Here is a 27,155-nt window from a genome sequence, read left to right on the forward strand (position 1 = left end):
TTACTACAATTTCATGCCAATGGTTATTCGAGGAGTTTAGAGCTACTCACTTATTGGTAAATGCAGTTGCCATTGGGGCAAGCTACTCTTAAAAAAAGGTATTCTCTTCTAGTATGGCAATGATATCCCTAGCTTACTCTCATTTAGCTCCACATAAGCTCCAGGCAAATGCCCTTTAAAAAATGTCGCTAGAAAGAAAGAAAAATTAAAAAAATTTTGACTATTCCTCTCTTTAATTTTTTTTCCTTTTTTTATTTTTTATTTTTTTGTCTTCTCCTCCCCTCCTTTTTTTTTTCTTCTTTTTTCCCCTTCTTTTTTTTTTATTTTTATCAATGGAGTATTTATAGAGTTTTGGAAGGAAGATGTGATAAGATTTGGAGACCTAGATTGATAAAATTCAAATAACTTAAACAACTAGGATTGCAGAATTTGGGTGAGATTGAGATATTCACAATTTAAAAATTATTTTGCAATTTCAATATGTAAATCTTATTTTAAAATTATATTTTTTTTAATTGATGCCACGTGAAAAGAAGTGTTTTATGGCTATAAATCTTTAATATAATCTTTTATTTTTTTAATAATAAAATTTTGATAATAATAATAATAATTCAAATACTATTTAATATATTAAAAAGGTAAATTCTTATAAATAATTTTATGTGAAGAAAAAATGAATTTGTTTAATTTTTAATAACTCTATCATATAGTGTCTAACGATATTAATATGCTGACATCATCTTCACATATGACATCAGCACCCTATTAATAATTTTTATATTATTTTTATTTTGTAACCTAAATACAAAAATCTGAAAGTACCTGTCATTGAATCAATAAATAAGAAAAAAAGTACTTCACCTCCTATAATTTTTTTTAATTAATTATCAATCTTCATACTTAATATTGAATTGAAAACTAATCAATATTAATAATATATCATTATTAATTTAGATACTTAAGAATTTTTTTTAACTTTCTATTTATTAATAATAAATCATTGCAATAAAAATATTGAAAAATAGTGAGTGAGATAAAAGGGAAAGTAAGAAAAATAGACAGAATATGTGTTATTTTTGTTTTCTTTTTTCTGTTAATATCAGATCAACATGGTAATAAAAAATTTTGCAAAAATATGTTAAAAAGACTATTATTTATATATGTTTCATATTATAAACTGAACAAACAACTTCATTATAAAGGCTAAAAATTAAATGGCGAATAATGAAAGTTACACAAATTTAATCTTTTCATTTTGATTATCAGTTTGCCATGGTAACATTGTTGCATTCATCTTTATTATATGTTCAATCTACAAACATATATTTCAATAAAATTATGATAAAGATACATAGTTAAATTATTTAACACTGCGTATAAAAATTCGAATTAATACTCACATAATGTATAATTATAAAAAAAATAAAATTATCTTATTTTGAAAAATTTTATTTTAAAATTTTACTGCATATGCAGAAAATTTTTCTAACTACAACTAATATAATAATAGATATAAAAAAAAAATTCAACAATCTATATATTATATTGCACTAATCAACTTATAATATTAAATATTGTTAAAACTTAATATTTTAATTTAATCAATTAAATTAATATTCAATTATTATTACGTGTTATAAACTATTTGATGCACGTATAGCACATATACTTCAAATGCTAATATAAAAAAAAATTCACAAACTTTAATTTTAGTATCATTAAGATCTCTTACTTATTATCACTAGTTTATATTTTAACTTATAACTAAATTTCGCTCATCATCCCTTGACTTAAATGAGTATATCACAATTGTTCCTCAACTTCAATTTGCATTACAAAAAATCATATACTTTAATTTAATATATATTTTTCTTTAATTTTTTATAAAAATATTTATAATAAATTATAAATTATGATTATATATATTCTTTCAAACTTCTATAATTAGTTTAAAATTTTAAATCTTTTTTTATTTTCAACTTATTTTTAAAAAAAATCATAATATTAGAAATAATCTAATATTTTTATAAATATTTAAAATTAATTGTTTAATTTGTCTTATTAACCAAAAAATATGCAATTACTTTTACTTTCTTAAAAAAATTAATAATATTATTTTTACTTATATAAATTTTTAATTCAATTTTAAATTAATATCTAAAAAATTTCCATTTTATTCATCTTAGTTATTTTTATTTATTTCAATGTCAAAAAGCTAGTATATATATATTATGTCAATAATGTTTAAGCTCTAATTAAATATGAATTATTTTATTTCATTTTTATATAGGTTGATATTACATATAGTTTTTGTCTTTCTTTCTTATATTAGTATAATTATATATCCAATCTTAAAATATTATTTAGCACATTTTGTTTTAAAACTATTTATTTATTAAATTAAATTTAGAAAATTTTGTGAGACAAATTAAAGTTAAGAGATGCCTGTAGTACCTCCGTTTAAGTTAAGGGACGATGAGTGAAATTTAACCAAAATTAATTGCAACCAATAACAGCATGTCATAAGAATTTTAACAATATTCATATTGAAATTTGAGAATTTTTATAAAACAAATTTAAGTTGAGAGCTAATATAACCATCTAAGTTAAAGGATTATTAATGAAATCAACCCATAAATGGGTCCATTGATCTGTTAAATTATAATAGCAGAGATAATGCAAAAAGATTGATCAGTACACTAGACATTCATAAACTTAAATCTAAGTCTTAAGTCTTCCTATTTCATTCCCTCTGAACTGATCAAATGATTCCCTTGTGTGTGTTTATGTTATATTCAAAATCTTAAATATAAGTCTCAAGTCTTCCTATTTCATTCCCTCTGAACTGATCAAATGATAGCAAGAGGGATCAACTCAATAACTTCTTCTGCGTCTGTGCGTTTATACGCGTGTATACGCGCGCGCATGAATCTGTCAAATAATAGCAAGAGGGATCAACTCAAAGAACTTCCTCTCTACCCCTTCAAACCAGCAATCCGTCCTAACTGCTTCATCCCACAACATAAATCTTTTCCGCAACACATTTAAATAAAAATCATCAATTCACAAGGTTAATTCCCGTTCTTAGAGATTGTTGTTAATAAAAAATTTCTCCTACGTGGACTCCTAGCAATACATGTCGAACTAATCCCATTCTTCCTCTGGAAGTCCATCAAATTACATAATGGATAAAAAGAAATTGTAAAGATCTAATTCCCACCCTTAAATATTCTTTACAAACGATAACATCCAAGTAACCTCCCCTTTTCATAATTTCACGCATGAATTTGGCAACGCGGTGTCAACCATCTCAATGACCACTGATTTGCCATTTGCTGTTTGGCTATACAATAATGCACTTGGAATATACATTACTAGTGTACCACATACAGCATTTATAGTTTATTCTAACATCATGTAACTAACATTTGCTGAAAACTTGTTTCCTCCCATAATGCAGTAACATAATCTAAGGAGATAAGACAAGCTTAATATATAACAAACTCATAATGTATCCACTTTACTTATTAGGGTTAAGTTGAGGAATTGGCTAGTTGCATGTGTTTCTAATGTTCTTACTAGTTTCTTATTGCTCAATTATCTGGTGATCATGCAAAATGAAATATTGACCCCTCAGTGTAACTAAATCCAACTGTATAATAGCATTGATCATAGATGGCAAAAAACAAAAACATAATTCATCTCATAAGCAGGATAACGACCTGATGATGTACCTATCTGAAATTTTCGTTCACAAACAAATATTGAAAGAAACATTCCAATGTTTAGTGAAGGGTATATTCATTGAAAACGAAAATTCAAACTTCACAAATATACGTTAATGGAATAGGCAGCTTCTTACCTTTACCTTCCACTGCCAGCTGATCCACTTCCTCCTCGGAATAAATCATTAATATGGGCTTCTATGTCTTCCACGGTGTACTTGATATACTTGTCCGCATGCTTCCCAACTTCTGGAGAATTCTGAAATCTTTTAATAAAGTTTCCATATGCTGGCAGCAACAGGTTGGCCAAAGAGTTCCTCAACTCCTTTCTTTGCTGCTCATCAAATATTATCCATTGGGATTGAGTTTTGTAAATCTCCTCAAAGTGGGAATTAAAGAACTTCATCTTGTCTTTCATATACAAGGACTTCCCTGCAACATTAGTAGCTGCAGAGCCATTATCTGCTTTCAACATTCCCAAAACCTTATTCCATGAGCTTCGCTGGTAACTCATATGAAATTGCTTGAGTTTTGCTGCGTGTTTCCTGATCCAATCATCACTGAGAAGAGATCCCAATTCGCTATCCTTGACCTTTTGTACAATATACCTTCCATTATTAATCATGAAAACAGAGCATAAAGCAGAGTCCCCGTAAATCTTAGATTTCATCTCTAAATTACTCTCTAATAGCTCCATAATCCATGCCATTTGAACAGACAGTGAGGAGGAAGACGAATCCTTAGATGGAACAACATTAAGATTAACATTCTCCTCAAATACTTGTTGCAGCGTCTCTCTGGATCGACAAGCAGCACGTAGATAATTCATCACGTACCGCGTGATGGGATGTATCCCACCACCAGGCACAGGAGCCTTGGCGGGGTCTCGCCGGATCAAATTCTCCAGCTCCATAAATATCCCTCTTATCGCTTCCCCTAACCTCTTCCATATTGCAACGGCATCGTTCCTAAGAACTAAACAGTACTGATCAGAGAAATTAAACTCAAAATCGGGCATTAATTCTCTCAACGTCTCAAATAAATCCAGAATCTTAAATAACCGCTCTGGCGCCCGGCTCCCGATAGCCACCGCGTCTGCGAAATTCAGAATCTGAATCGTGGATCCCCGACATACCTCCATGAACGACAAATCAGCAGCAGATGAGAACCCAAAAAACACGCGATCGCATAGACGACGCTCGCTTGGGAAGAGGATACGTAGCGCGACATTCGCTGCTTTAATCCACTTATCAATTTCGTCCTCAAGGTCTTGCCATGATATTTTCTGAACCTCTTCGATACTCAATTTCTGCATCCCTAATCTCGACATGCTTTCTTCCAGAAACTCTCTCCTGCAGCTACTGTACACATGTGAGCACTCTTTACCAAAACCGGCGACCACCATTCGCCTAGCGATCTCATGAAGATCGTTAATCGTCCCAGACGGAAGCGCGTCGATCACAATATCGTAGTCGGTAAGCGGTTGGGCCACAGGGATCTGATTGTGATCCTCACCGTTGGTCAAAATTGCGTCTTCGTCATCATCAGAATCAAACAAAAGGTTTCCTGTTGACTCGCCATTGGCATATGGCGGCGCCAGTTCAAACGACTCGCACCCACGGTCCATCAACAGCCTAAACTCCTCCTCCAGCCGAAACATAGCTTGCTGCATGAAATCCTCTGCGCGTACCAAACACGCGCTGATGGATTTGTCTGCGGTGGCCATAGGGTTCCATTCTCTAATCATGGCGATTAATTCGTCAATTGAGTCGAGAAATGCAGAGGAATCGATAGAATCGGACCAGATCGGGTGATCGGCGACCACGTACTGAGAAATCTGACGTTCCAAAGACTCAAGGGTCTGTTCTAGAGAGGCGCAAGCTCTCAAATCGTCACCGGCAGCTCCGGCCATTTTCTCCGATAACTTCTCGCGAGAAAACCTACCGTCGAAGTTGGAAAAAATCTGCAAAATATCATCAGCCATGGATTCGTTATGGCCTAGAGTCTTGGCTATGTGACGCGCCACCGCTATCAATTTCTCTTCGCCGTTGTCCTCCATTACTTACTTTTCTGCAACAAAAGTACCGCAATCAGGTCATTAAAGAACCGTTCGTAAAGAGGAGGCGTTTAGAAAGTATTAAAATGACCAAAAAGCCCCTGGAAAACGCGGTTTAAACTTCGAAAGCATAAAAGAAAGACATTAAAAGAAAACGCGGGGAAGGATTGAAGAAAGCAACAGAACACAAGGGTGGACACAAGACTGAGAAGGACAGGAAAGTGGATAAAGCTAAGAGATAGCAGCATTGATCGTAAGTCTTGCGCTTCTTTTTGGACATTTTTGCTTTTTTATCGCTGCTTTTGTGCCCTTTAAATTAAAATTAAAGGAAGATTTGCGATTTAGTCTCATATTGCTATTATTTATAAATTAATTTTACATTTTCAAAAATTTATTAAAGTATCCTATTGTTTTCAATTGTTAACAAAAACGTCCTTCCATCCAATTTTTTAGTACATAATGCCGTGAAAGCATTAGGAAAAGATAAAAGTACCCTTCTCCTTGATCAAGTAAAGTTGCGCGTGACTGCAACAATATACACAAGGTACCCTGCATCAGAGCACAAGAATCCCTCTTCCATCTTAGCACCTCACCCTTGCTTCGAATGCAAGCTCACACCATATGCAAGACAATGAACCCATCTCCTATCCCTTTCCCTCTCTTCAATGCTTCACACACATCTCGCCACTTCCAAAGAATAACTTCACACCACCGGTACAACAAAAACCCCAAATTCCACTCTACACACATGATGCACCACTCCCTCACCTAAATACCCATCAGTTGCTCTTGCCCACACAGAAAGCTGCATCAACCTCCACCAATCTGAAAATTATTCTTCTTTTACCTTGAAACACTGCACCCATCGCCCCGAACATCATCCACCATCATCTTGCATGATACGTAAAAATGGACCAAAATATTGTTGACATAACATCACAATCCAAACCGAGTGATCAAGGCATAAGTCAAGTTGTCTGACTAGACAAAGAACAGAATCGAATGAGTTCGAATATGAGAAAGTCGTCTTATTAATGACTAGAAACTTGTTTTTGAGCATGAATTTGAGAGAGATGCTTGATTGAGGAGCAGGGTGTCAGGAGAGAGGCATTGGTGTTTTGTGGAGAGGAAATATGAATAATATTTTCGAGGGAAAATAGCACTAGCGGTTGGGATTGTGCTTATGCAGCATCAACCCACCAGTTTTTCCACCATGAAATCAATCACGTCCCTTCTACTTCGATGATTTCGCTCCATTTATCATCCCAAATAGCTTTGGGTGAATGCAATCATCTCTAATGGATACTTGTGAAAATAGAAACAGGTTAAAATAACACCTTATTCTCTTTTTTTTTTTTTTCGGTGGACAACACTTTATACTCTTTTAATAAAGGGTTAAATAAATTTAAAATTAAATTTTAAATCAAATAAATCGATATACTTAGATAAAACAAGCCTATATCTAATAACATATTATTTTTTCTTAATTTTAAATATTAAAAAATATTTATTAGCTTTAATTAAAATAAATTTTAAAAAATAAAAAAATATGGTGAATAAAAATTATTTCATATTAAAATTATTATTTTAATATTTTATTATTTAAAAAACAAAAAATTACTATTAAAAATAATATTTTATTAAATATAAACTTATTTGGTCTTATTAGAAAGTATATAGACTTATTTAGGGGGTGTTTGGTTTACCTGTTAGGTGCAGTTGATAGCTGATGGACACCAAAACAGGTAAATTATAGTGTTTGGCAAGCTTAAAAAAATAGAGCTGATAGCTGATGGGCAACTGATATGATACCCATCAGCTGCAGTTTGTATCAGCTCTATTTTTAGAGCTGTTTCTCATCAGCTGATAGCTGATTTGATTTTATTTTTTATTTTGACCATATTATCCTTTTTTATTTAACTTGAAAATTAATATTATTAATATTTTTATTTTTTATTTGTAATTTTAATATTTTAATTAATGTATTTTAACTTTGTTAAAATATTTTTTATTAATAACATAAAATATAAAATATTTATTTATATCTAAAAATTTAAAATTAATTATAAATTTTTCTATTAACAATAATAATTATTTTATTATTTTATCTATATTTTTAAAATTATTTAATTATCTTAAAAAATAATTATTTTCTTATTTTAATAATAAAATAAATGATATAATATAATATATTAATAATTATATATTTAATTTAATAATAAAATAAATAATATAATGTAATAAATTTATAATTTTATATTTATTTAAAAATTAAATAAATTATATGATATATACCCTTATTAGTCATTTCACATATCAACAGCAACAGCTAAATATAATTTTACCAAACACTTAACATAAAACAGCTATCATCAGCTATCAGTTATCAGCTATAAGCTAACAGTAACAGCTATCAGCTATCAGTTATATCCAACAGTTAAACCAAACAGGCTCTTAATCTTCTTTTCTGAATTGAAATGAAAGAAAGAAAAATAATAAATAAAAGGAAAAACAAAAATGTTGTTGGGGTAATTTTGGATTTTAAAAAATTTTATCTCTCCACTGGCCTATTTTAAACAACAAAATGAGTTTTTTTTAAAAGGGTGTGGTATAGAAAAAAAATAGTAAAAGGGATGACTTAAGAAATATTTATCCAAAGGGGATAAGTTTCGCTGATCTTGATCTGGAGAAGAAAGAAAGCTAATCGCTATTGTAAATAAAAAATTTTAAAAAATAATCATTGAAGTGGACAAAAAAGATAGATAGACGTTACTTAAAAAAGTGCCTAAATATTTGATGCTACTTTAGGAAGCATCTAACTGCTTTTGTTATCTTAAAAACATAGATTAATTACTTTAAAGTTTTTAAAATTTTTTTCGTTAATTACAAAATTTTTTATATATTTTACAAAATATCTTTAAATATTATAATTATTTATAAATAAGTCCTTATATTTTTGTAATTAATAATTATATAAGGATTAATTTGTAAAATTAAAAAAAATTAATGCTTATTGTATATAAAAAAATTGAAAATTGTAAAAAAAATTACATAATATGAAAAAAATTTAAAAATACATATATTATTTATATGCAAAAAAGCATTAATATTTATTTGGCAAAATAATAAAATTAATATAGTGAATCAATTATATTAAATGTTTTATAAATATTTGAAATTTGTATTATTTAGTATTTATTAGTTTAATAAAATATTAAATTATGATAATTATTATTAATATAAAAAAGAAAAAGAAAATATGAATAAATAATTGTTGAAACAAAATAATGTATAAAAATAATCAAATGCAAAACACAAAGTTGCCTTTCATGCAATCACCACAAATCTTTAAGCCCATTTTGTAATTTAAGAAATTAAAAAGAAACACCTAAACTAAGTTTATGATACTTACCAAAAGGAGGCATTGAATCACTATTCAATCACCTTAATCTGGGAAGTGAAAGAGCCAAATGTCGCCCCTTTAATTCGTCTACATGAACTGATGATCAGGATCCGTTCAACACTTGAATTGCAACCTTGAAGTCGGTTTTTGTCGACCAAAGGGTACAAATGGGGTTTTGTGTAACACCCTCCCTGTAGCAACTCCGTACATTCTCATCGTTCGGTGACGATGTCGATCGACAAACTAGAACGTTCAGAAAAATATTTAAACTAAAGTGAGGAACCATAATTAACTCAAATATTAATAAGACAAATTTAGGAAAAATTTTAGAAATAAAATACAATCAAGTTAAATGAGCCGGCGCCCTAGCGATGGGTAACCAAGTGAGAAGTTGCGGTTCTCGCAACTAGGAGTCCTAGACTCGGGAGAAAAATTATAAAATAATTATTGGGACTCCAGAGAAGGGTCATTGAGGTTCCTATGGCATTAGAATGCCAAGAAAATATTTAGAAAAATTTTTCAATCGGTACAGACAATTTTGACCCGTTAAGCCAAACGGAGGGCATTTTGGTCATTTCGTCTTCAGAGATGATTTTTGGCCGACTTGTCCAGTTAAGTAAATAATTATTATGATCTAAAATATGAATAAATATTGCTAAAAATTGAATTGAAAATGAGTAGAAAAGAAAAGAAAAGAAAATGAAATAAAAGTCATATTTATGACATGAGATGATGCAATTAAAATATTTTCACACAACCAAATTTTGACACATCATTAAAAACTACTTAAACATGAATAAAAGGAGATAAAAATTGAAAAAGTGGACAGCCATCTTCAATCTTTGGGCTGCAGAAACGTTGAGAGAGAGAGAGAGGAGAAAAAAACTCCATGAAAGCTCTTGTTCAAGCTTGATTTTCCCTAAGCTCTCCACCCCAAAACTCTAAACTTCCTTCACAAAAAATTATCCCTAAACCTTGAGAAAGCATAAGGCAGCAGAAATTTGAGGAAATTTTGAAGTTGGGCAAGTCCAAGTTAGGTCACAAGTGAGGTTAGTGCCATCTTTCTTTTTTTTTCTTTAGATAATCATGTTAAGGCACTAAGTTAGGCTAAGAAATTGTGGGATTTGAAGGGAATTATGCATGCTAGGGTAGAGGTAAATTTTGGCAGCCTATTGGGAGTGGGGATTTGATTATTTTGATGGGCTTAGAATGGATTAGAGATGGTGTTTAAAGTGTATATACATATTGATAATGAATTAGTGTGTTTAACTAATGCATGTTGTGTGAATTGGAATGGAGAATTAGGGTTTTGAAGAGAAATTTGGACTTTGTTTATGTAATGTTGAATAAACATTCTAAGGGTCAATTAGCGACCATTTTAGGGAGATTGACCATAACTTGGAGTGAATTATAGCATAAGAAAACTGATTTGGTATGCTGCCTAGTGAGAGCAGCAGGTTTGGATGTAAGTCTAGCCTGTTTGGACAGCCACAACTTGGGCTGTGTAGGTTCAATTGGTATTTGGCTAGTTGGACATGAAACTAGACACATAATGGCACAACTTTGGTGAAGAAACCATGCCCAAAAGACCAAACCAAGTAGACCAAAAACTTGCCTCAATCTGGGTGTCCTGCAACCAGTTTCTGCAGAATGACCAAATGAACAGTGATTGTTCATTTAGCCATAACTCAGTGTAGAATGGCTCAATTGACCTGAAATTTTATCAGCAACAAGCTGAGATATAGATCAACAACTTTTATGAAGAAACCTATCCCAAATTATGACCAGAACCTATTCAACAAGAGAGTGGAAGTTACTATTTACTGCACTGTAGATATGGTCAGTTCTGAAAATTTTCAATCTGGCCAGTTGTGGTTTTTGGACCATAACTTGAGCTACAAAACTCCAAATGGAGTGATTCAAAAAAAGAAATTCAACTAGACAAAATAAGGAACAACTTTCATGTTTATCATTTTCTCAAATTCCCACTGCAACAGTAACTAATGGAACAGTAAAGATAGGGTATAAAAACTGAAAATTCTGCTCTATTAATTTTAAGCTTAGAAATGGTATTGGTAATCAATGCCAACAAATTTTGAATGCAAAATGTGGTATCTTGGGAGTGTTAAAACCAATGTACCTATTTTCTATACAAAAGTCAACATTTTTGTTGACTAATGAAGGGAATAGTAACACCAAAACTTGAAATTCAAAATTGAAAGATTCCAAAGTGACAAATGCCCTAGTATACCTAACAAGATTGGTTTGGATAGTTTGGCATGCCAATAGGGTTCAGTTAGCAGTACTGCACATAGCATTATACCATTCTGTGATTTCATGGCTTTTAGCCATTCTGACATTGTGTTGAGATTTGGCCTTGTGCGGATGTTATCTGACTTATTAGCCGTTACATTGCCTGGGAGATACATATGTGACCGATGGTGTGACGGCCGAGGTACTTGATACCCGGTGCGGTTACCCGTTTATCGATCGATCGTCCAGTATAGGTTACTTGGGCAACAAAAAAAATGAAAGTGGATAAATGTAATGAAATAACGAATATAACCAGTACAAAATAAGTACGACTACAAATACTCAAAGAAAATTTATTTACAATGAGACATTAATACATTCACTGCATATTTATTTTCTGTTATTTCTTTTTATTATATTATTGGCACCAATAAACATTATTGCTTAGCGTGTTGCTTTTGCCACTCGTAGGTTCTGGAGGTCCTGACCGAGAGCCCGGTAGACCATAGACTGGGTGAGACCTCCTGCAGCTCTGCATAGTGTCCGTGTCATCTCACCATCGTCAGTACATTGGTAGGACACTAGGTTTCATTTTGGTATTTTGTAACTAACTTTTATTTTCTTTTGTGTAATTGAAACTTATGTAATGTATTTTGGTATTAATATAAATAGTAGATATTGTGTTTGTGAATGAAAAAGTGAATATTTATTTATGACTTTTACATGATTTTCATATGAGATGAATGATTGAGAAATGGAAATGTTGTTGAAAAACATATTGAGATTTTGTTGATGAAATGAAGTTGGGATTGTTGGAAATGATTATTGGAAGTGTTTTTATTAGGTTTCGAAGAACTGTTTTCTCCATTTTTAGCCGGTACTCTGCCGGATTTTCTATAAAATTTTTGAAACCTCAAATAAATTATAATTTCAATAAATGACTTAAATGAATTATATTTCACAAGTTATATTCAAAATTATGATAAAAATTAATTAAGGAAGAATAAAAATAATTAAGATAAAATGGAGTGTTCCGGTACACCGTGTGACATAGCTTACTCGGATATACTGTAGACGGGTAAGGGGTGTCACATTTTGGTTCTATATGTTTTACTTGGTTTAATTAAATAAATAATTCCTTCAATTTGCTAATTTAAGAGTGACAAATTCTAATTTCTCTTGAAAAAGTTATGGACGAAAAGCTTGAAACTCTAACAATGGAGATTAAGAGAAACATGAAGGAGAAGATGAAGCAATATCTACAAGATGCCTTATTAAAATGGGTGGGTGACTTTTATACTTTTGATGGAAATGAAATCTTTTATCTTATGGAGAAAAGCTTGTCACTTGTCAAAAAAGTAACTTTTACTTTATGTCCTTTCTATCAAGTCAATCAAGTGACATGTCATCATTCCATGATGACATATGAAATCACACATCACCTATAACACTCTCACTTTAGGTAGTCCATACATTCTACTATTTTAATAACTAATGTTTGTTTGGATATCCAGAATATCAGGAACTATACTCAAACTAGAGTGATGAGACATAAATTGATTGAATAAAGATAAAAAAAATTAAGGAAAAATAAAAGAAAAAAAATGTCAATCGGTTAAATGAGCCGGAAGTCACGGCAATTGGTGACTCTAATTGTATGCGACTGTGAAGACAGTTGTCAACCCCAGACTCGTAAGGAAACCCCATAAGATAAATATTGAGACTTAACTGAGAAATTTATGAGGTATAAACAACAGTAAAAATGCCAAGAAAATATAAGGAAATTTATACTGATCGATAAAGACAAATGTAACTCGATAAGTTCAACGAAAGGCATTTTGGTCATTTCAGCCTCAGTGTTGAATTTTGACCTAAATGCCAAGTAAAATAAGAGAGATTGAAACACATAAAATGTATTAAATTTATGAAATATGCAATGGAAATGGGAAAAAAAAGAAAAGAGAAAGAAATTAAATTATGATGTTAGCATGATTTAAGCATGATGAAATAATGACATGATTAAAATTTTAATTCAATCTTAAGAAGATAAATACACAATAAGAGACAAATTTTGTAACACCCTCCCTGTAGCAACTTCGTACATTCTACTATTCCAGTGACTAGTGTCGGTCAGGACAACTAGAACGTCCGGAAAAATATTTAAACTAAAGTGAGGAACCATAATTAACTCAAATATTAATAAGAAAAATTTAGGAAAAATTTTAGAAATAAAATACAACCAAGTTAAATGAGCCGGTGCCCTAGCGATGGGTAACCTAGTGGGAAGTTACGATTCTCGCAACTAGGAGCCCTAGACCCGAGGGAAAATACATAAAATAGTTTTTGGGACTCCAGAGAAGAGTCATTGAGGTTTCTAAGGCATTAGAATGCCAATAAAATGCTTAGAAAAAATTTTCAATCGGTACAGACAATTTTGGTCTATTAAGCCAAACGGGGCATTTTGGTCATTTCGCCTTCAGAGGTAATTTTTGGCCGACTTGTCCAGTTAAGTAAATAATTATTATGATATAAAATGTGAACAAATATTGCTAAAAATTAAATTAAAAATGAGTAGATGAGAAAAGAAGAGAAAATGAGTTAAATGTGAATTTTTACCTCATGCTTATATAATTTAAACCCTCCCCACCAATCACAATTAAGGCTAACTTATTAAAAAGGGATAATTGAGACCAAAATAACAAAAAGTAATCAGATTCATCTCTTCTTCCTCAACTAGCCGGCTGCCCATTTCCCTTTCTCCATTGAAGAAATTTCCACACCTTTTCCCAAACCTTGATTCTACTCCCCTAAACCTTAAGTCCACTTCAACAAAACTTGTTTACACAACTTGGCAAGGTGTTTGGCTACCAAGAAAAGCCAAGAAAAATAAGTTTGTGAAGGGAGAAAATTCTGCTCCAAGTTGTAAGTGACCATACTCTTGCTATTTTTTGTTTAATTCATGTTTAATGACATGATATGTGTAGGAAATGTAAGAAAATGAAACAAACAAGTGCGTGTGTGCACCCTACAAGTTTAGGCAGCTAGGGTTAGTTAGGGTTTGCTCATGTGATGGTTTATTAACCTTGTAATGGTCAATTAGTGACCATTTGAATGTGTATGATGAGGAAATGAAGTGAGTTGAGGCTTGGCAATTGTGTATGGGTGAGCTACCTTGGCTGACCTGCAGGACTAAGCATGAGTCCAGCAGGTTTGGGCAGCTATAAATGGAGTTGTAGAGGTTCAATTGGTACAAGGCCAATTGGATATGAAACTAGACACATAATGGCACAACTTTGGTGAAAAAACTCTGCCCAAAAAACCAAACCAAGTTAGCTTAAAAATTGCCCTAATCCGGGTGACTTGCATTCTACCTAGGCAAAATGACCAAATGAACAGTGTTTATTTATTTCGTCATAACTCAATGCAGAAAGTTCCAATTGACCTGAAATTTTACCAGCAGAAAGCTGAGAGATAGACCTACAACTTTCATGAAGAACACAAATCCAAATTCTGACCATAACCTAGTCAAATTGCTAACCAAACTTAGGATACCAAATCTGATAGAATCAGTTTTGCCCAGAATTTTGGATTCTGTCCAATTCGGCCAGTTATGGTTTTTAGGCCATAACTTGAACTACAAAACTCCAAATGGAGTGATTTAACAAAGGAAATGTAACTGGACAAAATAAGAAACAACTTTTATGAAGACAAATTTGCCAAATTCCTACTGTACACATGACCAATGAAATAGTAAATATGAGGCTTGAAATCTGAAAATTTTAAATAACTAACACTTAGCTTAGAAATGGTATTGGCAACCAATACCAACAATTTTAGAATGTAAAATGTGGTATGTTGGGAGTATTAGAACTAACGTACCTATTGTCTATGCAAAAGTCAACATTTTAGTTGACTAATGAAATAAATAGTAACACCTAAACTTAAATTTCAAGAATTGTACAATTTAAAAGTGTAACATGCCCTAGTACACCTAGCAAGATTGGTTTGGATAGGTTGGCATGCCAATAGGGTTTAGTTAGCAGTATTGCACATGGCATTATGTCATTCTGTGATTTTATGGCTTTTAGCCATTTTGACATTGTGTTGATACTTGTCTTTGTGCCTAATGTTATTACAGCTTATTAGCTGTTCTGTTGCACATCGGGAGATGCATATGTGACCGATGGTGTGACGGCCCGAGGTACTAGATACCCAGTGCCAGTTTACCCATTTATCCAGTCCAGTCATCCAGTATAGGTTACTTGGGCAACCAAAAATGAAAGTGAATAAATTTAATGAAATTATGAATATAACAAGTACAAAATAAATAAGATTACCAATAATGATTGAAAAATTGTCTGTATAAGACATCAGGACATGCACTGCATTTTTATTTTCTTTTATTTCTTTTTATTTTATTATTGGCACCACTAGGCATTATTGCTTAGCGCATTGCTTTTTGCCACACGTAGGTTCTGGAGAGACCGACCGAGAGCCCAGTAGACCACAAACTGGGTGAGGTCTTCTGCAGCTCTGCATAGTGTCCATGTCACCTCACCGTCATCAGTGCATTGGTAGTACACTAGGTTTTATTTTGGTATTTTGTAATTAACTTTTATTTTCTCATGTATAATTAAGACTTATGTAATGTATTTTGGGTATTGATGTAAATAATAGAAATTGTATTTATGAATGAAAAGTGAATATTTATTTATGACTTTTATGTGAATATCATATGAAATGAATGAATGAGAAATGGGAGTATATTTGAGAAATATTGAGATTTTGTTGATGAAATAGAGTTTGGGATTAATAGAAAATTTTAGAAGTGTTTTTCACAGGTTCCAAAGAACTGTTTTATCCATTTTTAGTCGGCACTCTGCCGAATTTTCCATAAAATTTGCGGAACCTCAAATAAATTATAATTTCAATAAATGACTTAAATGAAATATATTGTACTTCATAACTTTGATAAAAATAAATTAAGGAAGAATAAAAATGATTGAGATAAAATAGGGTATTCTGGTACACTGTGTGACATATCTTACTCGGCTATACTGTAGACGGGTAAGGAGTGTCACAAATTTGACTAAAAAGCTCATCTTCTTCATTTGTTATCCACCATGGCTGAAACTCTCCCTATGCCATCTTCCTCCATTATTGCTTCCTTGAGCTCAACAAACTCCATTTTCTTTCCATATTTTTCATAAGTGTCTTCACTAAAAATTATCCTCACACCTTAAGGAAGATAGTGGCAACCAAGAAGTGAAGGAAACTTGAAGTTTTACAAGATCAAACTTGGCTCCAAAAAGGTTAGCGAGTCACTATCTATACCTCTCTTCTTCTTTAAGCATGGTTAGTATGTTCAATTAAGTTAAAATTTCATGAAATTGATAAGAATACCATGAGCAAGTAGAACCCTAATTTTCGATAGCCTTGGGAATAGGGAGGATTTAATGATTTTAATTGTTCTAAAATTGTTAGTGATGGTATGTGATGAGTGTACTTAAGTTAGATTGTGAATTTCATGTATTATGCATGAGTTATGAAAATTGAAGTTAGGGTTTTGATCTAACTTTGAGAATTTTGTGTGTGGCTTGAAATTAATGATGTTGAGACGAATTTTTGACTATTAAAAGTGCCATGAAAGTTAATTGAAGTTTGGAAGTTGGGTGGAATTGAAATTGGATGTTCTGAATTTTCATGCAGGATTTTGGACCTATGAGTCCAGTGTGGTTTTTAAGCCATAAATAGAGTTGTGTTGCTCTAATTAGTGTGAAGCCAATTGGAGATGAAACCTAGGACAATTTACTACATTTTTCATGAAGAGACCATACCTAAAAACTGACCCTAACCTAGCCTAAAAATTTCTTGAATCCAGGTAACCAAAATCTAGACCTGGAAAAATAACCATATGAACAGTGATTGTTCAAATGGGCATAACTTTGTGGAGAGAGGTCTAAATGTAACACCCTCCCGGTAGCAACTCCGTACATTCTACTGTTCCGGTGACCGGTGTCGGTCCGGACAGTTAGAACGTTCGAAAAAATATTTAAATTAAAGTGAGGGACCATAATTAACTCAAATATTAATAAGAAAAATTTAGTAAAAATTTTAGAAATAAAATACAACCAAGTTAAATGAGCCGGTGCCCAAGCGATGGGTAACCCAGAGGGAAGTTGCGATTCTCGCAACTAGGAGCCCTAGACCCGGGTAGAAATTCATAAAATAATTTTTGGAACTCCAGACAAGGGTCATTGAGATTCCTATGGCATTAGAATGCCAAGAAAATATTTAGAAAAATTTTTCAATCGGTACATACAATTTTGACCCGTTAAGCCAAACGGAGGGCATTTTGGTCATTTCGCCTTCAGAGGTGATTTTTGGCTGACTTGTCCAGTTGATTAAATAATTATTATAACATAAAATGTGAATAAATATTGCTAAAAATTAAATTGAAAATAAGTAGAGAAGTAAAGAATAGAAAATGAGATAAAAGGCTCATTTATGACATATGATAATGTCATTTAAAAGCTTCCACCAATCACATTTAAACAACTATTTAATTAATTAATAAAAAGAGATAAATAAGGCCAAAGGAATTAAAATACCAGCTGCCTTCTTCTTCCCCAAAACCAGCCAAAATCCATGCCTAGCCCAAACCTCCATTAACATCTTCAAAAAGCTTCATTTCTCTCCTCCTTTCACCATAATTCCTCCTATTCCTTTCACTAAAATTCATCCTTGCACCTTGCATAACCTTTTGGCAGCCAAGAAGAAGAAAGAAAGTGAAGTTAAGCTTGGGAAAATTCTGCCCTACAAGAGGTTAGTGTACATATATACTTAGAACTCTTTATTTTCATGTTAAAGACTTAAAAAGGAGTAAGAATTTGAAAGTCAAATGAATGAAATTTATGTTTATGTTTACCATGAATTTCGGCAGCCCTAAGGAAGGAGCATGATTGAGTGTCTTGATGGACTTGGAGTGAACTAGAGATCATATTTAAAGTATGTAAATATAAGGATAATGGATTAGTTAGTTAACTAAGGCAATATGGGTGAACTTTGAATTTGGGCTAGGGTTTGGGAGTGAAAATTTGACTTGGCTTATGAAATTGTTAAAGAACATTCTAATGGTCAATTAGTGACCATTTGAGGTAAGTTGACCATAATTTGGACTGAAATATATCATGGCAAAGTGAAATGGTAGGCTGCCTAGGGACAGCAGCAAGGAGGCTGTGAATCTAGCCTGTTTGGACTGCCATATCTTTGGCTGTGTAGGTTCAATTGGTGTTTGGCCAATTGGACATGAAACTAGACTTATAATGGCACAATTTTGCTGAAGAAACTATGTCCAAAAGACCAAAGCAAGTGGACCAAAAATTGGCCCCAATTCGGGTACCCTGAACTCAGATTCTGCAGAATGACCAAATGAACTTAACTGTTCATTTGGCCATAACTCATTGTAGAATAGGCCAATTGCCCTGAAATTTTTACAACAACAAGTTAAGACATAGACAAACAACTTTTATGAAGAAACCTATCCCAAATTATGACCAGAACCTATCCAACAAGGCAGTGGCAGTTACTGTTCACTGCACTGTAGATATGGTAAATTCTGCAAATTGGAAATCCGGCCAGCTGTGGTTTTTGGACCATATCTGGAGCTACAAAACTCCAAATGGAGTGATTCAAAAAACGAAATTCAACTAGACAAAATAAGGAACAACTTTCATGTTTACCATTTCCTCAAATTTCCAATGTAACAGTCCCTAATGGAACAGTAAACTTATGGTACAAAAACTGAAAATTCTGCCCCTTAGTGCTAAGCTTGGAAATGGATTTGGTGATTAATTCCAACAAGTTTTAAATGCAAAATGTGGTACATTGGGAGTGTTAAAACCAATGCACCTATTTTCTATCCAAAATTCAATATTTTTGTTGACTAATAAAGTGAATAGTGACACCAAAACTTGAAATTCACAAATTGAAGAATTTTAAAGTATCAAATGCCCTAGTATACCTAACAAGATTGGTTTGGATAGTTTGGCATGCCAATAGGGTTCGATTAGCGATCGCACATGGCATTATGCCATTCTGATTTTATGGCTTTTAGCCATTTTGATATTGTGTTGAGACTTGGCCTCGTGCCTAATATTATTCTGACTTGTTAGTCGTTACATTTGCTGGAGATACATATGTGATCGATGGTGTGACGGCCTGAGGTACTTGATACCCAGTGCCAGTTTACCCGTTTATCCAGTCCAGTCGTCCAGTATAGGTTACTTGGGCAACCAAATGAATGAAAATGGACAAAGTTAAAGAAATAAATGAATATAACAAATACAAAACAAATAAGACATGTACATTCAATACATATTTATTTTCTGCTATTTTCTTTTATTTTATTATTACACCACTAAGCATCATTGCTTAGCGCGTTGCTTTTGCCATGCGTAGGTTCTGGAGATACTGATCGTGAGCCCAGTAGACCGCAGACTGGGTGAGTCCCTCCTGCAGCTCTGCACAGTGTCCGTGTCACCTCACCATCTACAGTGCATTGGTAGGACACTAGGCTTCATTTTGGTATTTTGTAATTGATTTTTATTTTCCTTTGCATAAATGAAACTTATGTAATATATTTTGATTTTCATGAAAATAATGAAAATTGTGTTGATGAATGGAAAAGTGAATGTTTATTTGTGATTTGTACATGATTATCATATGAGATGAATGATTGAGAAATGAAATTGAAAAATGTTGAGATTTGATGATCTCTGGAGTTTGAGAATGATGAGAAATGATTATTGGAAGTGTTTTTAACAGGTTCCGAAGAACGGTTTTCTCCAGTTTTAGCCGGTACTCTGCCGGATTTTTTATAAAATTTTCGGAACCTCAAATAAATTGTAATTTCAATAAATGGCTTAAATGAATTATATTTCACAAGTTGTATTCAAAACTATGATAAAAATAAATTAAGGTAAAATAGAGTGTTCGGATATACTGTAGACGGGTAAGGGGTGTCACACTAAATGACCTGATTCTTGAACTCATGAAAATCTTAGACATGGTAGAACAACTTTCATGAAGAACTGAAACCCAAATTCTAACCATAACGTAATCAAATTGCTAACCAAAGTTAGCTCATTAAAACTGCCAAAACTAAAACTGCCCAAAAAATCCTGGACATTAACCAACTCGACCAACTTTGGCAAGAATGCCATAACTTGGTCCACAAAATTGAAAATATAGTAAAACTAAAGCCAAAATTTTTATAAGACCTAAAACTACATTTTTGGTGTTTTGACCAAAATCCAGAACCTAATGGAACTTGGCCAAATTGTTAGAAAAATTTAGCCACCCAAATCCCAAAATTGAACTAAATAGCCACTTGACCCCAGAATAGTCTATATATCATATCTCCCACTAGGAAATTTCAAATGGGATGAGCCAAACTATTCTGAAAACCTAAGAAATAGGGATCCAACTTTGATTTAGGAACCTTCTTCAAATTTTGAGTGTAGGAACCCTAAAATGGGAACCAAAGATACTGACCTGAACCTAGAATCCTGAAGGCATAGGGTTCACAAGTCCAGGTCAGTCAATTAGCTATAACTCACCCTACATAACTTGAAAAATTATAATTCTTGAACCTGAGTGATCTTAAGACATAGGATAGCAACTTATATGAAGAACATTAGGTCTACAATGGACTGTAGCATGCCTAAATGACTAGGCAAAAATTGACTCCAGAATCTGTCTGATTCTTGAACCAGAAAGAGCCAATAAACCAATGGTAATTTAACCATAACTTGAGTTCTTAAACTCCAAATGACATGATTCAAAATGAAAAACAAATATAAGACATAAAGGAACAACTTCCATGAAGGAAGTGTGCCAAACAGTGGCTACATCTTGTCCAATTTGTTAGGTGAAATTAAGACACTAAATCTGGACCTTGAGAAAGGTTCTTAAAATGACTTATTATAAGATATGGAATTAACCAAAACAAAGTGTTGACCGCATAACTCACTTGAAATTGAGATTGGGACCTATATTCCCATTATAAATGGAATGAATGGTACCAATGAATAGTATTAATGAATAGTAACTTTAAATAGTGCATAAATAACATAATGGTACTATAACGCCCTCACTGTAGGTAGTCCATACATTCTACTGTTCCGATGACTAATATCTATTCAGATAGCCAAAATGTCTAGAGCTACACTTAAACTATGTGAAAAGGCATAAATTGATGGAGTAAATATTAAGAAAAATTGAGAGAAAACAAAAGAAATGAAATGTAACTAGGTTAAATGAGCCGATGTTCCGGCGATGGGTGACCATACTGGGAAGCGACTGCGAAGATAGTTGTCGACCCTAGACCTGCGAGGTACCCTAGGAAATAATTTTTTTGACTTCATTGAAGGGTTACTGAGATATAAATGATATTAAAAATGTCAAAAAAAACTCAAGAAAATTTAGTTAATTGGTACAGACGAATATAACCCAATAAGCATAACGAAGGGTATTTTGATCATTTCAACCCCAGAGTTGAATTTTGACCTAAATATCAATTAAAATAAGAGAGATTAAAATACATAAAATAAATTAAAATTATGAATTATGGTAGGGAAAGGAGAAAAGAAGGAAAAGAAAAAGAAATTAAATTATTATATAAGCATGGCATAGGGATGATGTTATTAAAGTTTATATTAATTAAAATTAACACATAAATTTATGGATAAATATAATTGCATAAGACAAGTTTGACCAAAAAGCAATTTCTTTCTTCTTCTTCTTCCTCACTTGCCGTCTACCATAGCCAAGAAGCTCTCTCCATTTTCTCTTTTTAAAGCTTGATTTTCCTAAGCTTCCTTATGACACCCCCTCACCCGTCTACAGTGTAACCGAGCAAGGAATGCCACATTCGGTGCTGGAGTACCCTATCTTATCTTATCATGTACACTATTAATTTAATGTCCATTTAATTTTATTATCCCATGTACAATTTTTTTTTTTACCACATTTCATTCTTATGAAGACTTAGAAAGAGTCTCCTCTGTCTTATTAGTGCATGGCGGGTTCCACTATTTACCTGTTAAAATTTTCATATCATAAGTTCAATCCATATCAATTTACCTCTCGTCATATCTATCTCATTAGTTTCCATGTATCACATCATATCATCAATTCATATCATATGTCATATAATCAATTCATGTAAAACATATTTACTTTTATTAATAAACTTCATGCATAAAAATTTACAATTTATATTACAGTCTCAAAATGAATTATATCTTTGACTTATGTACAGAAATCAAAAATACAAAATCTAATTACACATGGGCCCTACCGAAAATACTTGTTGAGGTGACTCCTATACTAGTGCAGATCTGCTCAAAATCTCTGTCTGGACTCTACTGGTCAATCTCTCCAGTACCTACGTGAGGAAACATCCATTGCAGTAAACATATTGCTTAGTGGTGCATAATTTAAAATAAAAATAATTGAATAATCAAGGATAATTATTTCATTTATAATTTCATATAAAGATTCATATTTCATGAACTCTGAGTCAATTACATGTTTACTGAACTTTAAAAACAATTAAACTTGTCTGGATCCTTTTTAATAATTTATTCCATTTTTCAGTCTTCTTAATTCATATCAGTGGTCTCTTTATATAATTATTTAATTTTTTAAAGCTTATTACTTATGAGTCGTTTCATAACTTTAGCTGCTCCATAGGAGCATATTAATTTACTAGGATCTCTTCATATAATCAATTGATTTTTACAGCCTATTACTCATATCTGTGATCTTTTTGGTACTTAATTAAATTTAAGACTCATTAGTCATATTTGTGCTCAAGTAACCTATAACAGACTATAAAGACTAGATACACGAGAGTATATAAGTTAGACATCCGTATGCCTATCATGTATACATTTGTCATGTAAAGCACAAAGCCATAAAGCTAGAAATCATATCAGACATATTTTTTCGATCAATGATTATTCATGTATGCTTCTGTTATGTCAGGTATAAGGCCAGCAGACAGGCATAAAGCCAGAAATCATATTAGGCACAATGACCAACGGGCAGACATAAAGCCAGTAGAACAATTATATCAGACATATATTGTCTATCAATGATTATTCCTGTGGCCAGTGTAGTAATGCAATCTGTAGTCCCTAAGTGGTATCCAAGCTATATATATGAGTCTATGTATACTTTGGGCAAATTAGTATTATTAAGCACTTATAGTTTTATTATTTCATGCTATATACTATTAAGGATTCATAACATATTGTTATTTCACTTTATGTACCATCTATGCTTTATACCATTTTCATGTCATTATAATGGGAACTGATACACTTGAATTGTATAGATGTTTTTAAGCACATTTGTATACTATCTCATGGCATTTAGAATAGCAATCTCATGCATAGTAGTTGATTTCATTAGTTTTTTATAATTTCTATTGTCAAGCTCTTAATTCCATGTTTTCTACATCATTTCAGGTGTTTTGGTGAAGTTATAGAGCATAGGAATGCGAAGGGAAGCTTGGAGAGGTCAAAAGATAGAGAGTTTCTGCTGATACAAAGTACATGGGTCATGTAAGCAAAGCCACAGACCCGTGTAACCTTCTGCCGGATGAAAGCCAGAGAGCCAATGGAGAAACAAAAGTACACGGATCGTGTAATTGGACCCATGCAATTTGTAGGGACCTGTGTAAGTCTCTGCTGGGCACAAGCTTGAAGAATTTCCTGAGAACAAAAGTACACGGGTCGTGTAACCAGGCCCGTGTAGCCAACGCAAACCTGTGTAAGTCTCTGTGTCAATGCAATACTCCGTCATTCCGCTCTAGTAAGTTACACGGCCCGGGGCCTTATAGTGACACACAGGCCGTGTACCATGCAGCAGCCAGTTTTCTAACCCGAATTCCCACTCTTGTTTACACATTCAAATCAGACTCTTATGGCTTTTTGGACTAAAAAATGACCTAACCCTAGAACAACTATTATAAATAGAAGCAGAAAACATCAAGAGAGGGGATCAACCTTTTTAACAGAGCTTTTGAGGAGTTTCAAAGAGTGCTTGCTTCTGCACTCTCTTCAGCCGTCTTGAGGAGAAGAATATCAGTATCAAGGAGGAGTTTTTTGGTCGAAGTTTCACAAGATCAAAGTTGCAAACCCTCTTCAGTTCTTTCATTCCATTTCCTTAAATGGATTTTTATTGTTTTATTTCTTCTAAATGATTTCTTTTTATTGCCTTTACCTTTTTATCATGTTGTTTGTTGAACTCAACATGAGTGAGTAGTTTTCATATTCTGGAATTGAGAGAGTAATGCTTGTAATCATTATTATGGATAAACATTAAGTTTTATTTATTGGATTTGAGATTTATTCCTTGATTTAATTTCTTATGATCTTAATGCTTGCTATGTGTTTGCACCCACTTAGTATTGATTATAGATATTAATTGAAGGACTGAAAGGTGAAGATTAATATTATAAAATCAAGATTTTAAACCTAGGAATTCTGACCTAGACATAGACTGATTACCTTTGTGGAATTTCAAAATTGGTCAAAGACCTTAAAGGGTTTTAATTAATTTGATCGCCATGAAAGTCGGGTTTAAGTTAATTAAAATACACCCTAGGTGCCTTGAGAGAGGACTTAGGATACCTTAGGATTAATTTTCATCAAGGCAAACAACTCTTAATCCAGTAAATAACCAAGATAACATTCATAGTAAGATTCAAGTGTGAAATCTTAATTTCAGAATTATTTCAAAATAGATTATTTTATTTTAAGTTTATCATTTTAGTGTTTAAAATAAACAACTTTCATTCCCTCATTATTCGATAGCCTAAATAGTCAAAATCACTGTGTAGTTTGGTTATTACTAATTAAATTTCTCATGGGAACGATACTTTAATTTATTACTTGTTAATGATCCGTGCACTTGCGGGGTTATAAAAACCAACAAATAAGTTTTTGGCATTGTTGCCGGGGAGTTTGGCTTTAGTAATAGCAGGCGATAGGCAATTTAGCTTATTTAGGCAACTATATTTATTATCTAATTTTATTTGATTTATTTTATTTCTTTTCTTTTCTCTTAGGTGCTTGAACTGGTATATGACCAGAACAAGGCCAGAAGAAGAAATCTTGGACTATGATCCAGAGATAGATAGAACTTTGAGAGCCATCAGGAGGGAAAGGAAACACCAAGAGCATGATCAAAAAAGATCCTGAAATTCCAACCATGGCCGATAATAATGACAAGCCAAGACTCTTGAGAGACTACAGAGCTCCATCTATCCCAGGATTTCAGTCTAGTGTTATAAGACCCACAGTGGAAGCCAATAACTTTGAGTTAAAACTAGCATGGCTTCAAATGATTCAACAAACCCAGTTCGGAGATTCACCAACAGAAGATTCACACTATCACCTCCAGTGCTTTCTTGCCCTATGTGACACATTCAAGATGAATGGAGTTTCTAATCAAGCCATAAGACTTAGAGCATTCCCATTCTCCCTTCAAGACAAAGCAAGGAAGTGGTTACTTTTTCAACCAGTTAGAATGTTCACAACTTGGGAAAACCTCTCACAAGCTTTTCTAGCAAGGTACTTCCCACCTACAAAGACTGCAAAACTGAGGCTTGAGCTCAACACCTTCAGGCAAAAAGAAGGTGAATCACTTTATGACGCATGGAAAAGATATAAGGACCTGCAGAGGGAATGTCCACACCATGGCATAGAGGATTGGCTACTAGTGCAAAATTTCTATAATGGGTTACTACCCTCTACAAGGAGCACAGTAGATTCAGCTGCAGAAGGTGACCTAATGGAGAGAATAGTGACACAAGCACTTGAACTTCTAGAGAGGGTCACATATCGTAATTATGAGTGGTCAAATGAAAGAGGAGCCACAAGAAGAACAGTAGGGTTTTGGAAGTGGACGTCTTAAGCATGATAAATGCTCAATTTGACCAGCTCACAAGGAGGCTTGATAAAATGCAAGCCAATGTTGTAGGGATGAACAGTCAACATGAGGACAGCTATGGAGGAGGATACATGAGTTCACAATATAACAATTTCAATGAACCTCCCACAGAATAGATGAACTATGTGAATAATGGGGGAAACTTCAACCAGAGGTAGACCAACAATCCATATTCAAACACTTACAACCCTAGATGGAGGAACCACCCAAATTTCTCATGGTCAAACCAACAAAATCAACCAATAAACAAGCAACAGGGGTACAAACCACCAGCACCCCCTGGATTTCAGAACAGAGGCCAAAACTTTGCACAGCCACTGTCGCCTCCTTAACCTCAGCAACCTGAATCGAAGATGACCATGGAATCCATGATGGAAGGTTTCCTAGTAGCTCAACAACAACAGAATGAATTGATTAAACAGCTAACTTCCAGAATGGACCAACTTGCTACCCATAACAAGATGCTAGAGAATTAAATTGCTCAGCAAGTAAGTTCTTCAAGTAAGGCTACTGGTAAACTGCCTAGTCAATCAAAGATGAACCCAAGGGAGCATTGTAAGGCAGTTACATTGAGGAGTGGGAGAACTCTAGTACAACCAGAGGAAGAACCAATAGAGGAAACCTCAAAAAAATCTAGAATCCAAGTAGAGAAAAAGGAGGAAGAAGCCAAGAAAGATTAGGAAGAGGAAGCAGG

At 33.0% G+C, this 27,155-nt stretch overlaps 1 protein-coding gene and 1 non-coding gene across 2 annotated transcripts; both read right to left on the minus strand.

Annotated features, from left to right (window-relative positions):
* Positions 1-3,639: 3,639 nt before the first annotated feature.
* LOC131171452 (exocyst complex component EXO70B1) lies at positions 3,640-6,070 on the minus strand. The gene has a single exon (XM_058131577.1). It carries the CDS (start codon positions 5,782-5,784, stop codon positions 3,865-3,867), a length of 1,920 nt encoding a protein of 639 aa, XP_057987560.1. The 5' UTR covers positions 5,785-6,070; the 3' UTR covers positions 3,640-3,864.
* A 20,037-nt stretch (positions 6,071-26,107) lies between these two features.
* On the minus strand, positions 26,108-26,214 carry LOC131171618 (small nucleolar RNA R71). The gene has a single exon (XR_009142277.1). It is a non-coding gene; the product is annotated as a small nucleolar RNA R71 (small nucleolar RNA).
* Between the last annotated feature and the right edge of the window lie 941 nt (positions 26,215-27,155).

Source organism: Hevea brasiliensis, chromosome 12 (genome assembly GCF_030052815.1).
Source record: "Hevea brasiliensis isolate MT/VB/25A 57/8 chromosome 12, ASM3005281v1, whole genome shotgun sequence".
In the NCBI taxonomy this organism is placed as follows: domain Eukaryota; kingdom Viridiplantae; phylum Streptophyta; class Magnoliopsida; order Malpighiales; family Euphorbiaceae; genus Hevea; species Hevea brasiliensis.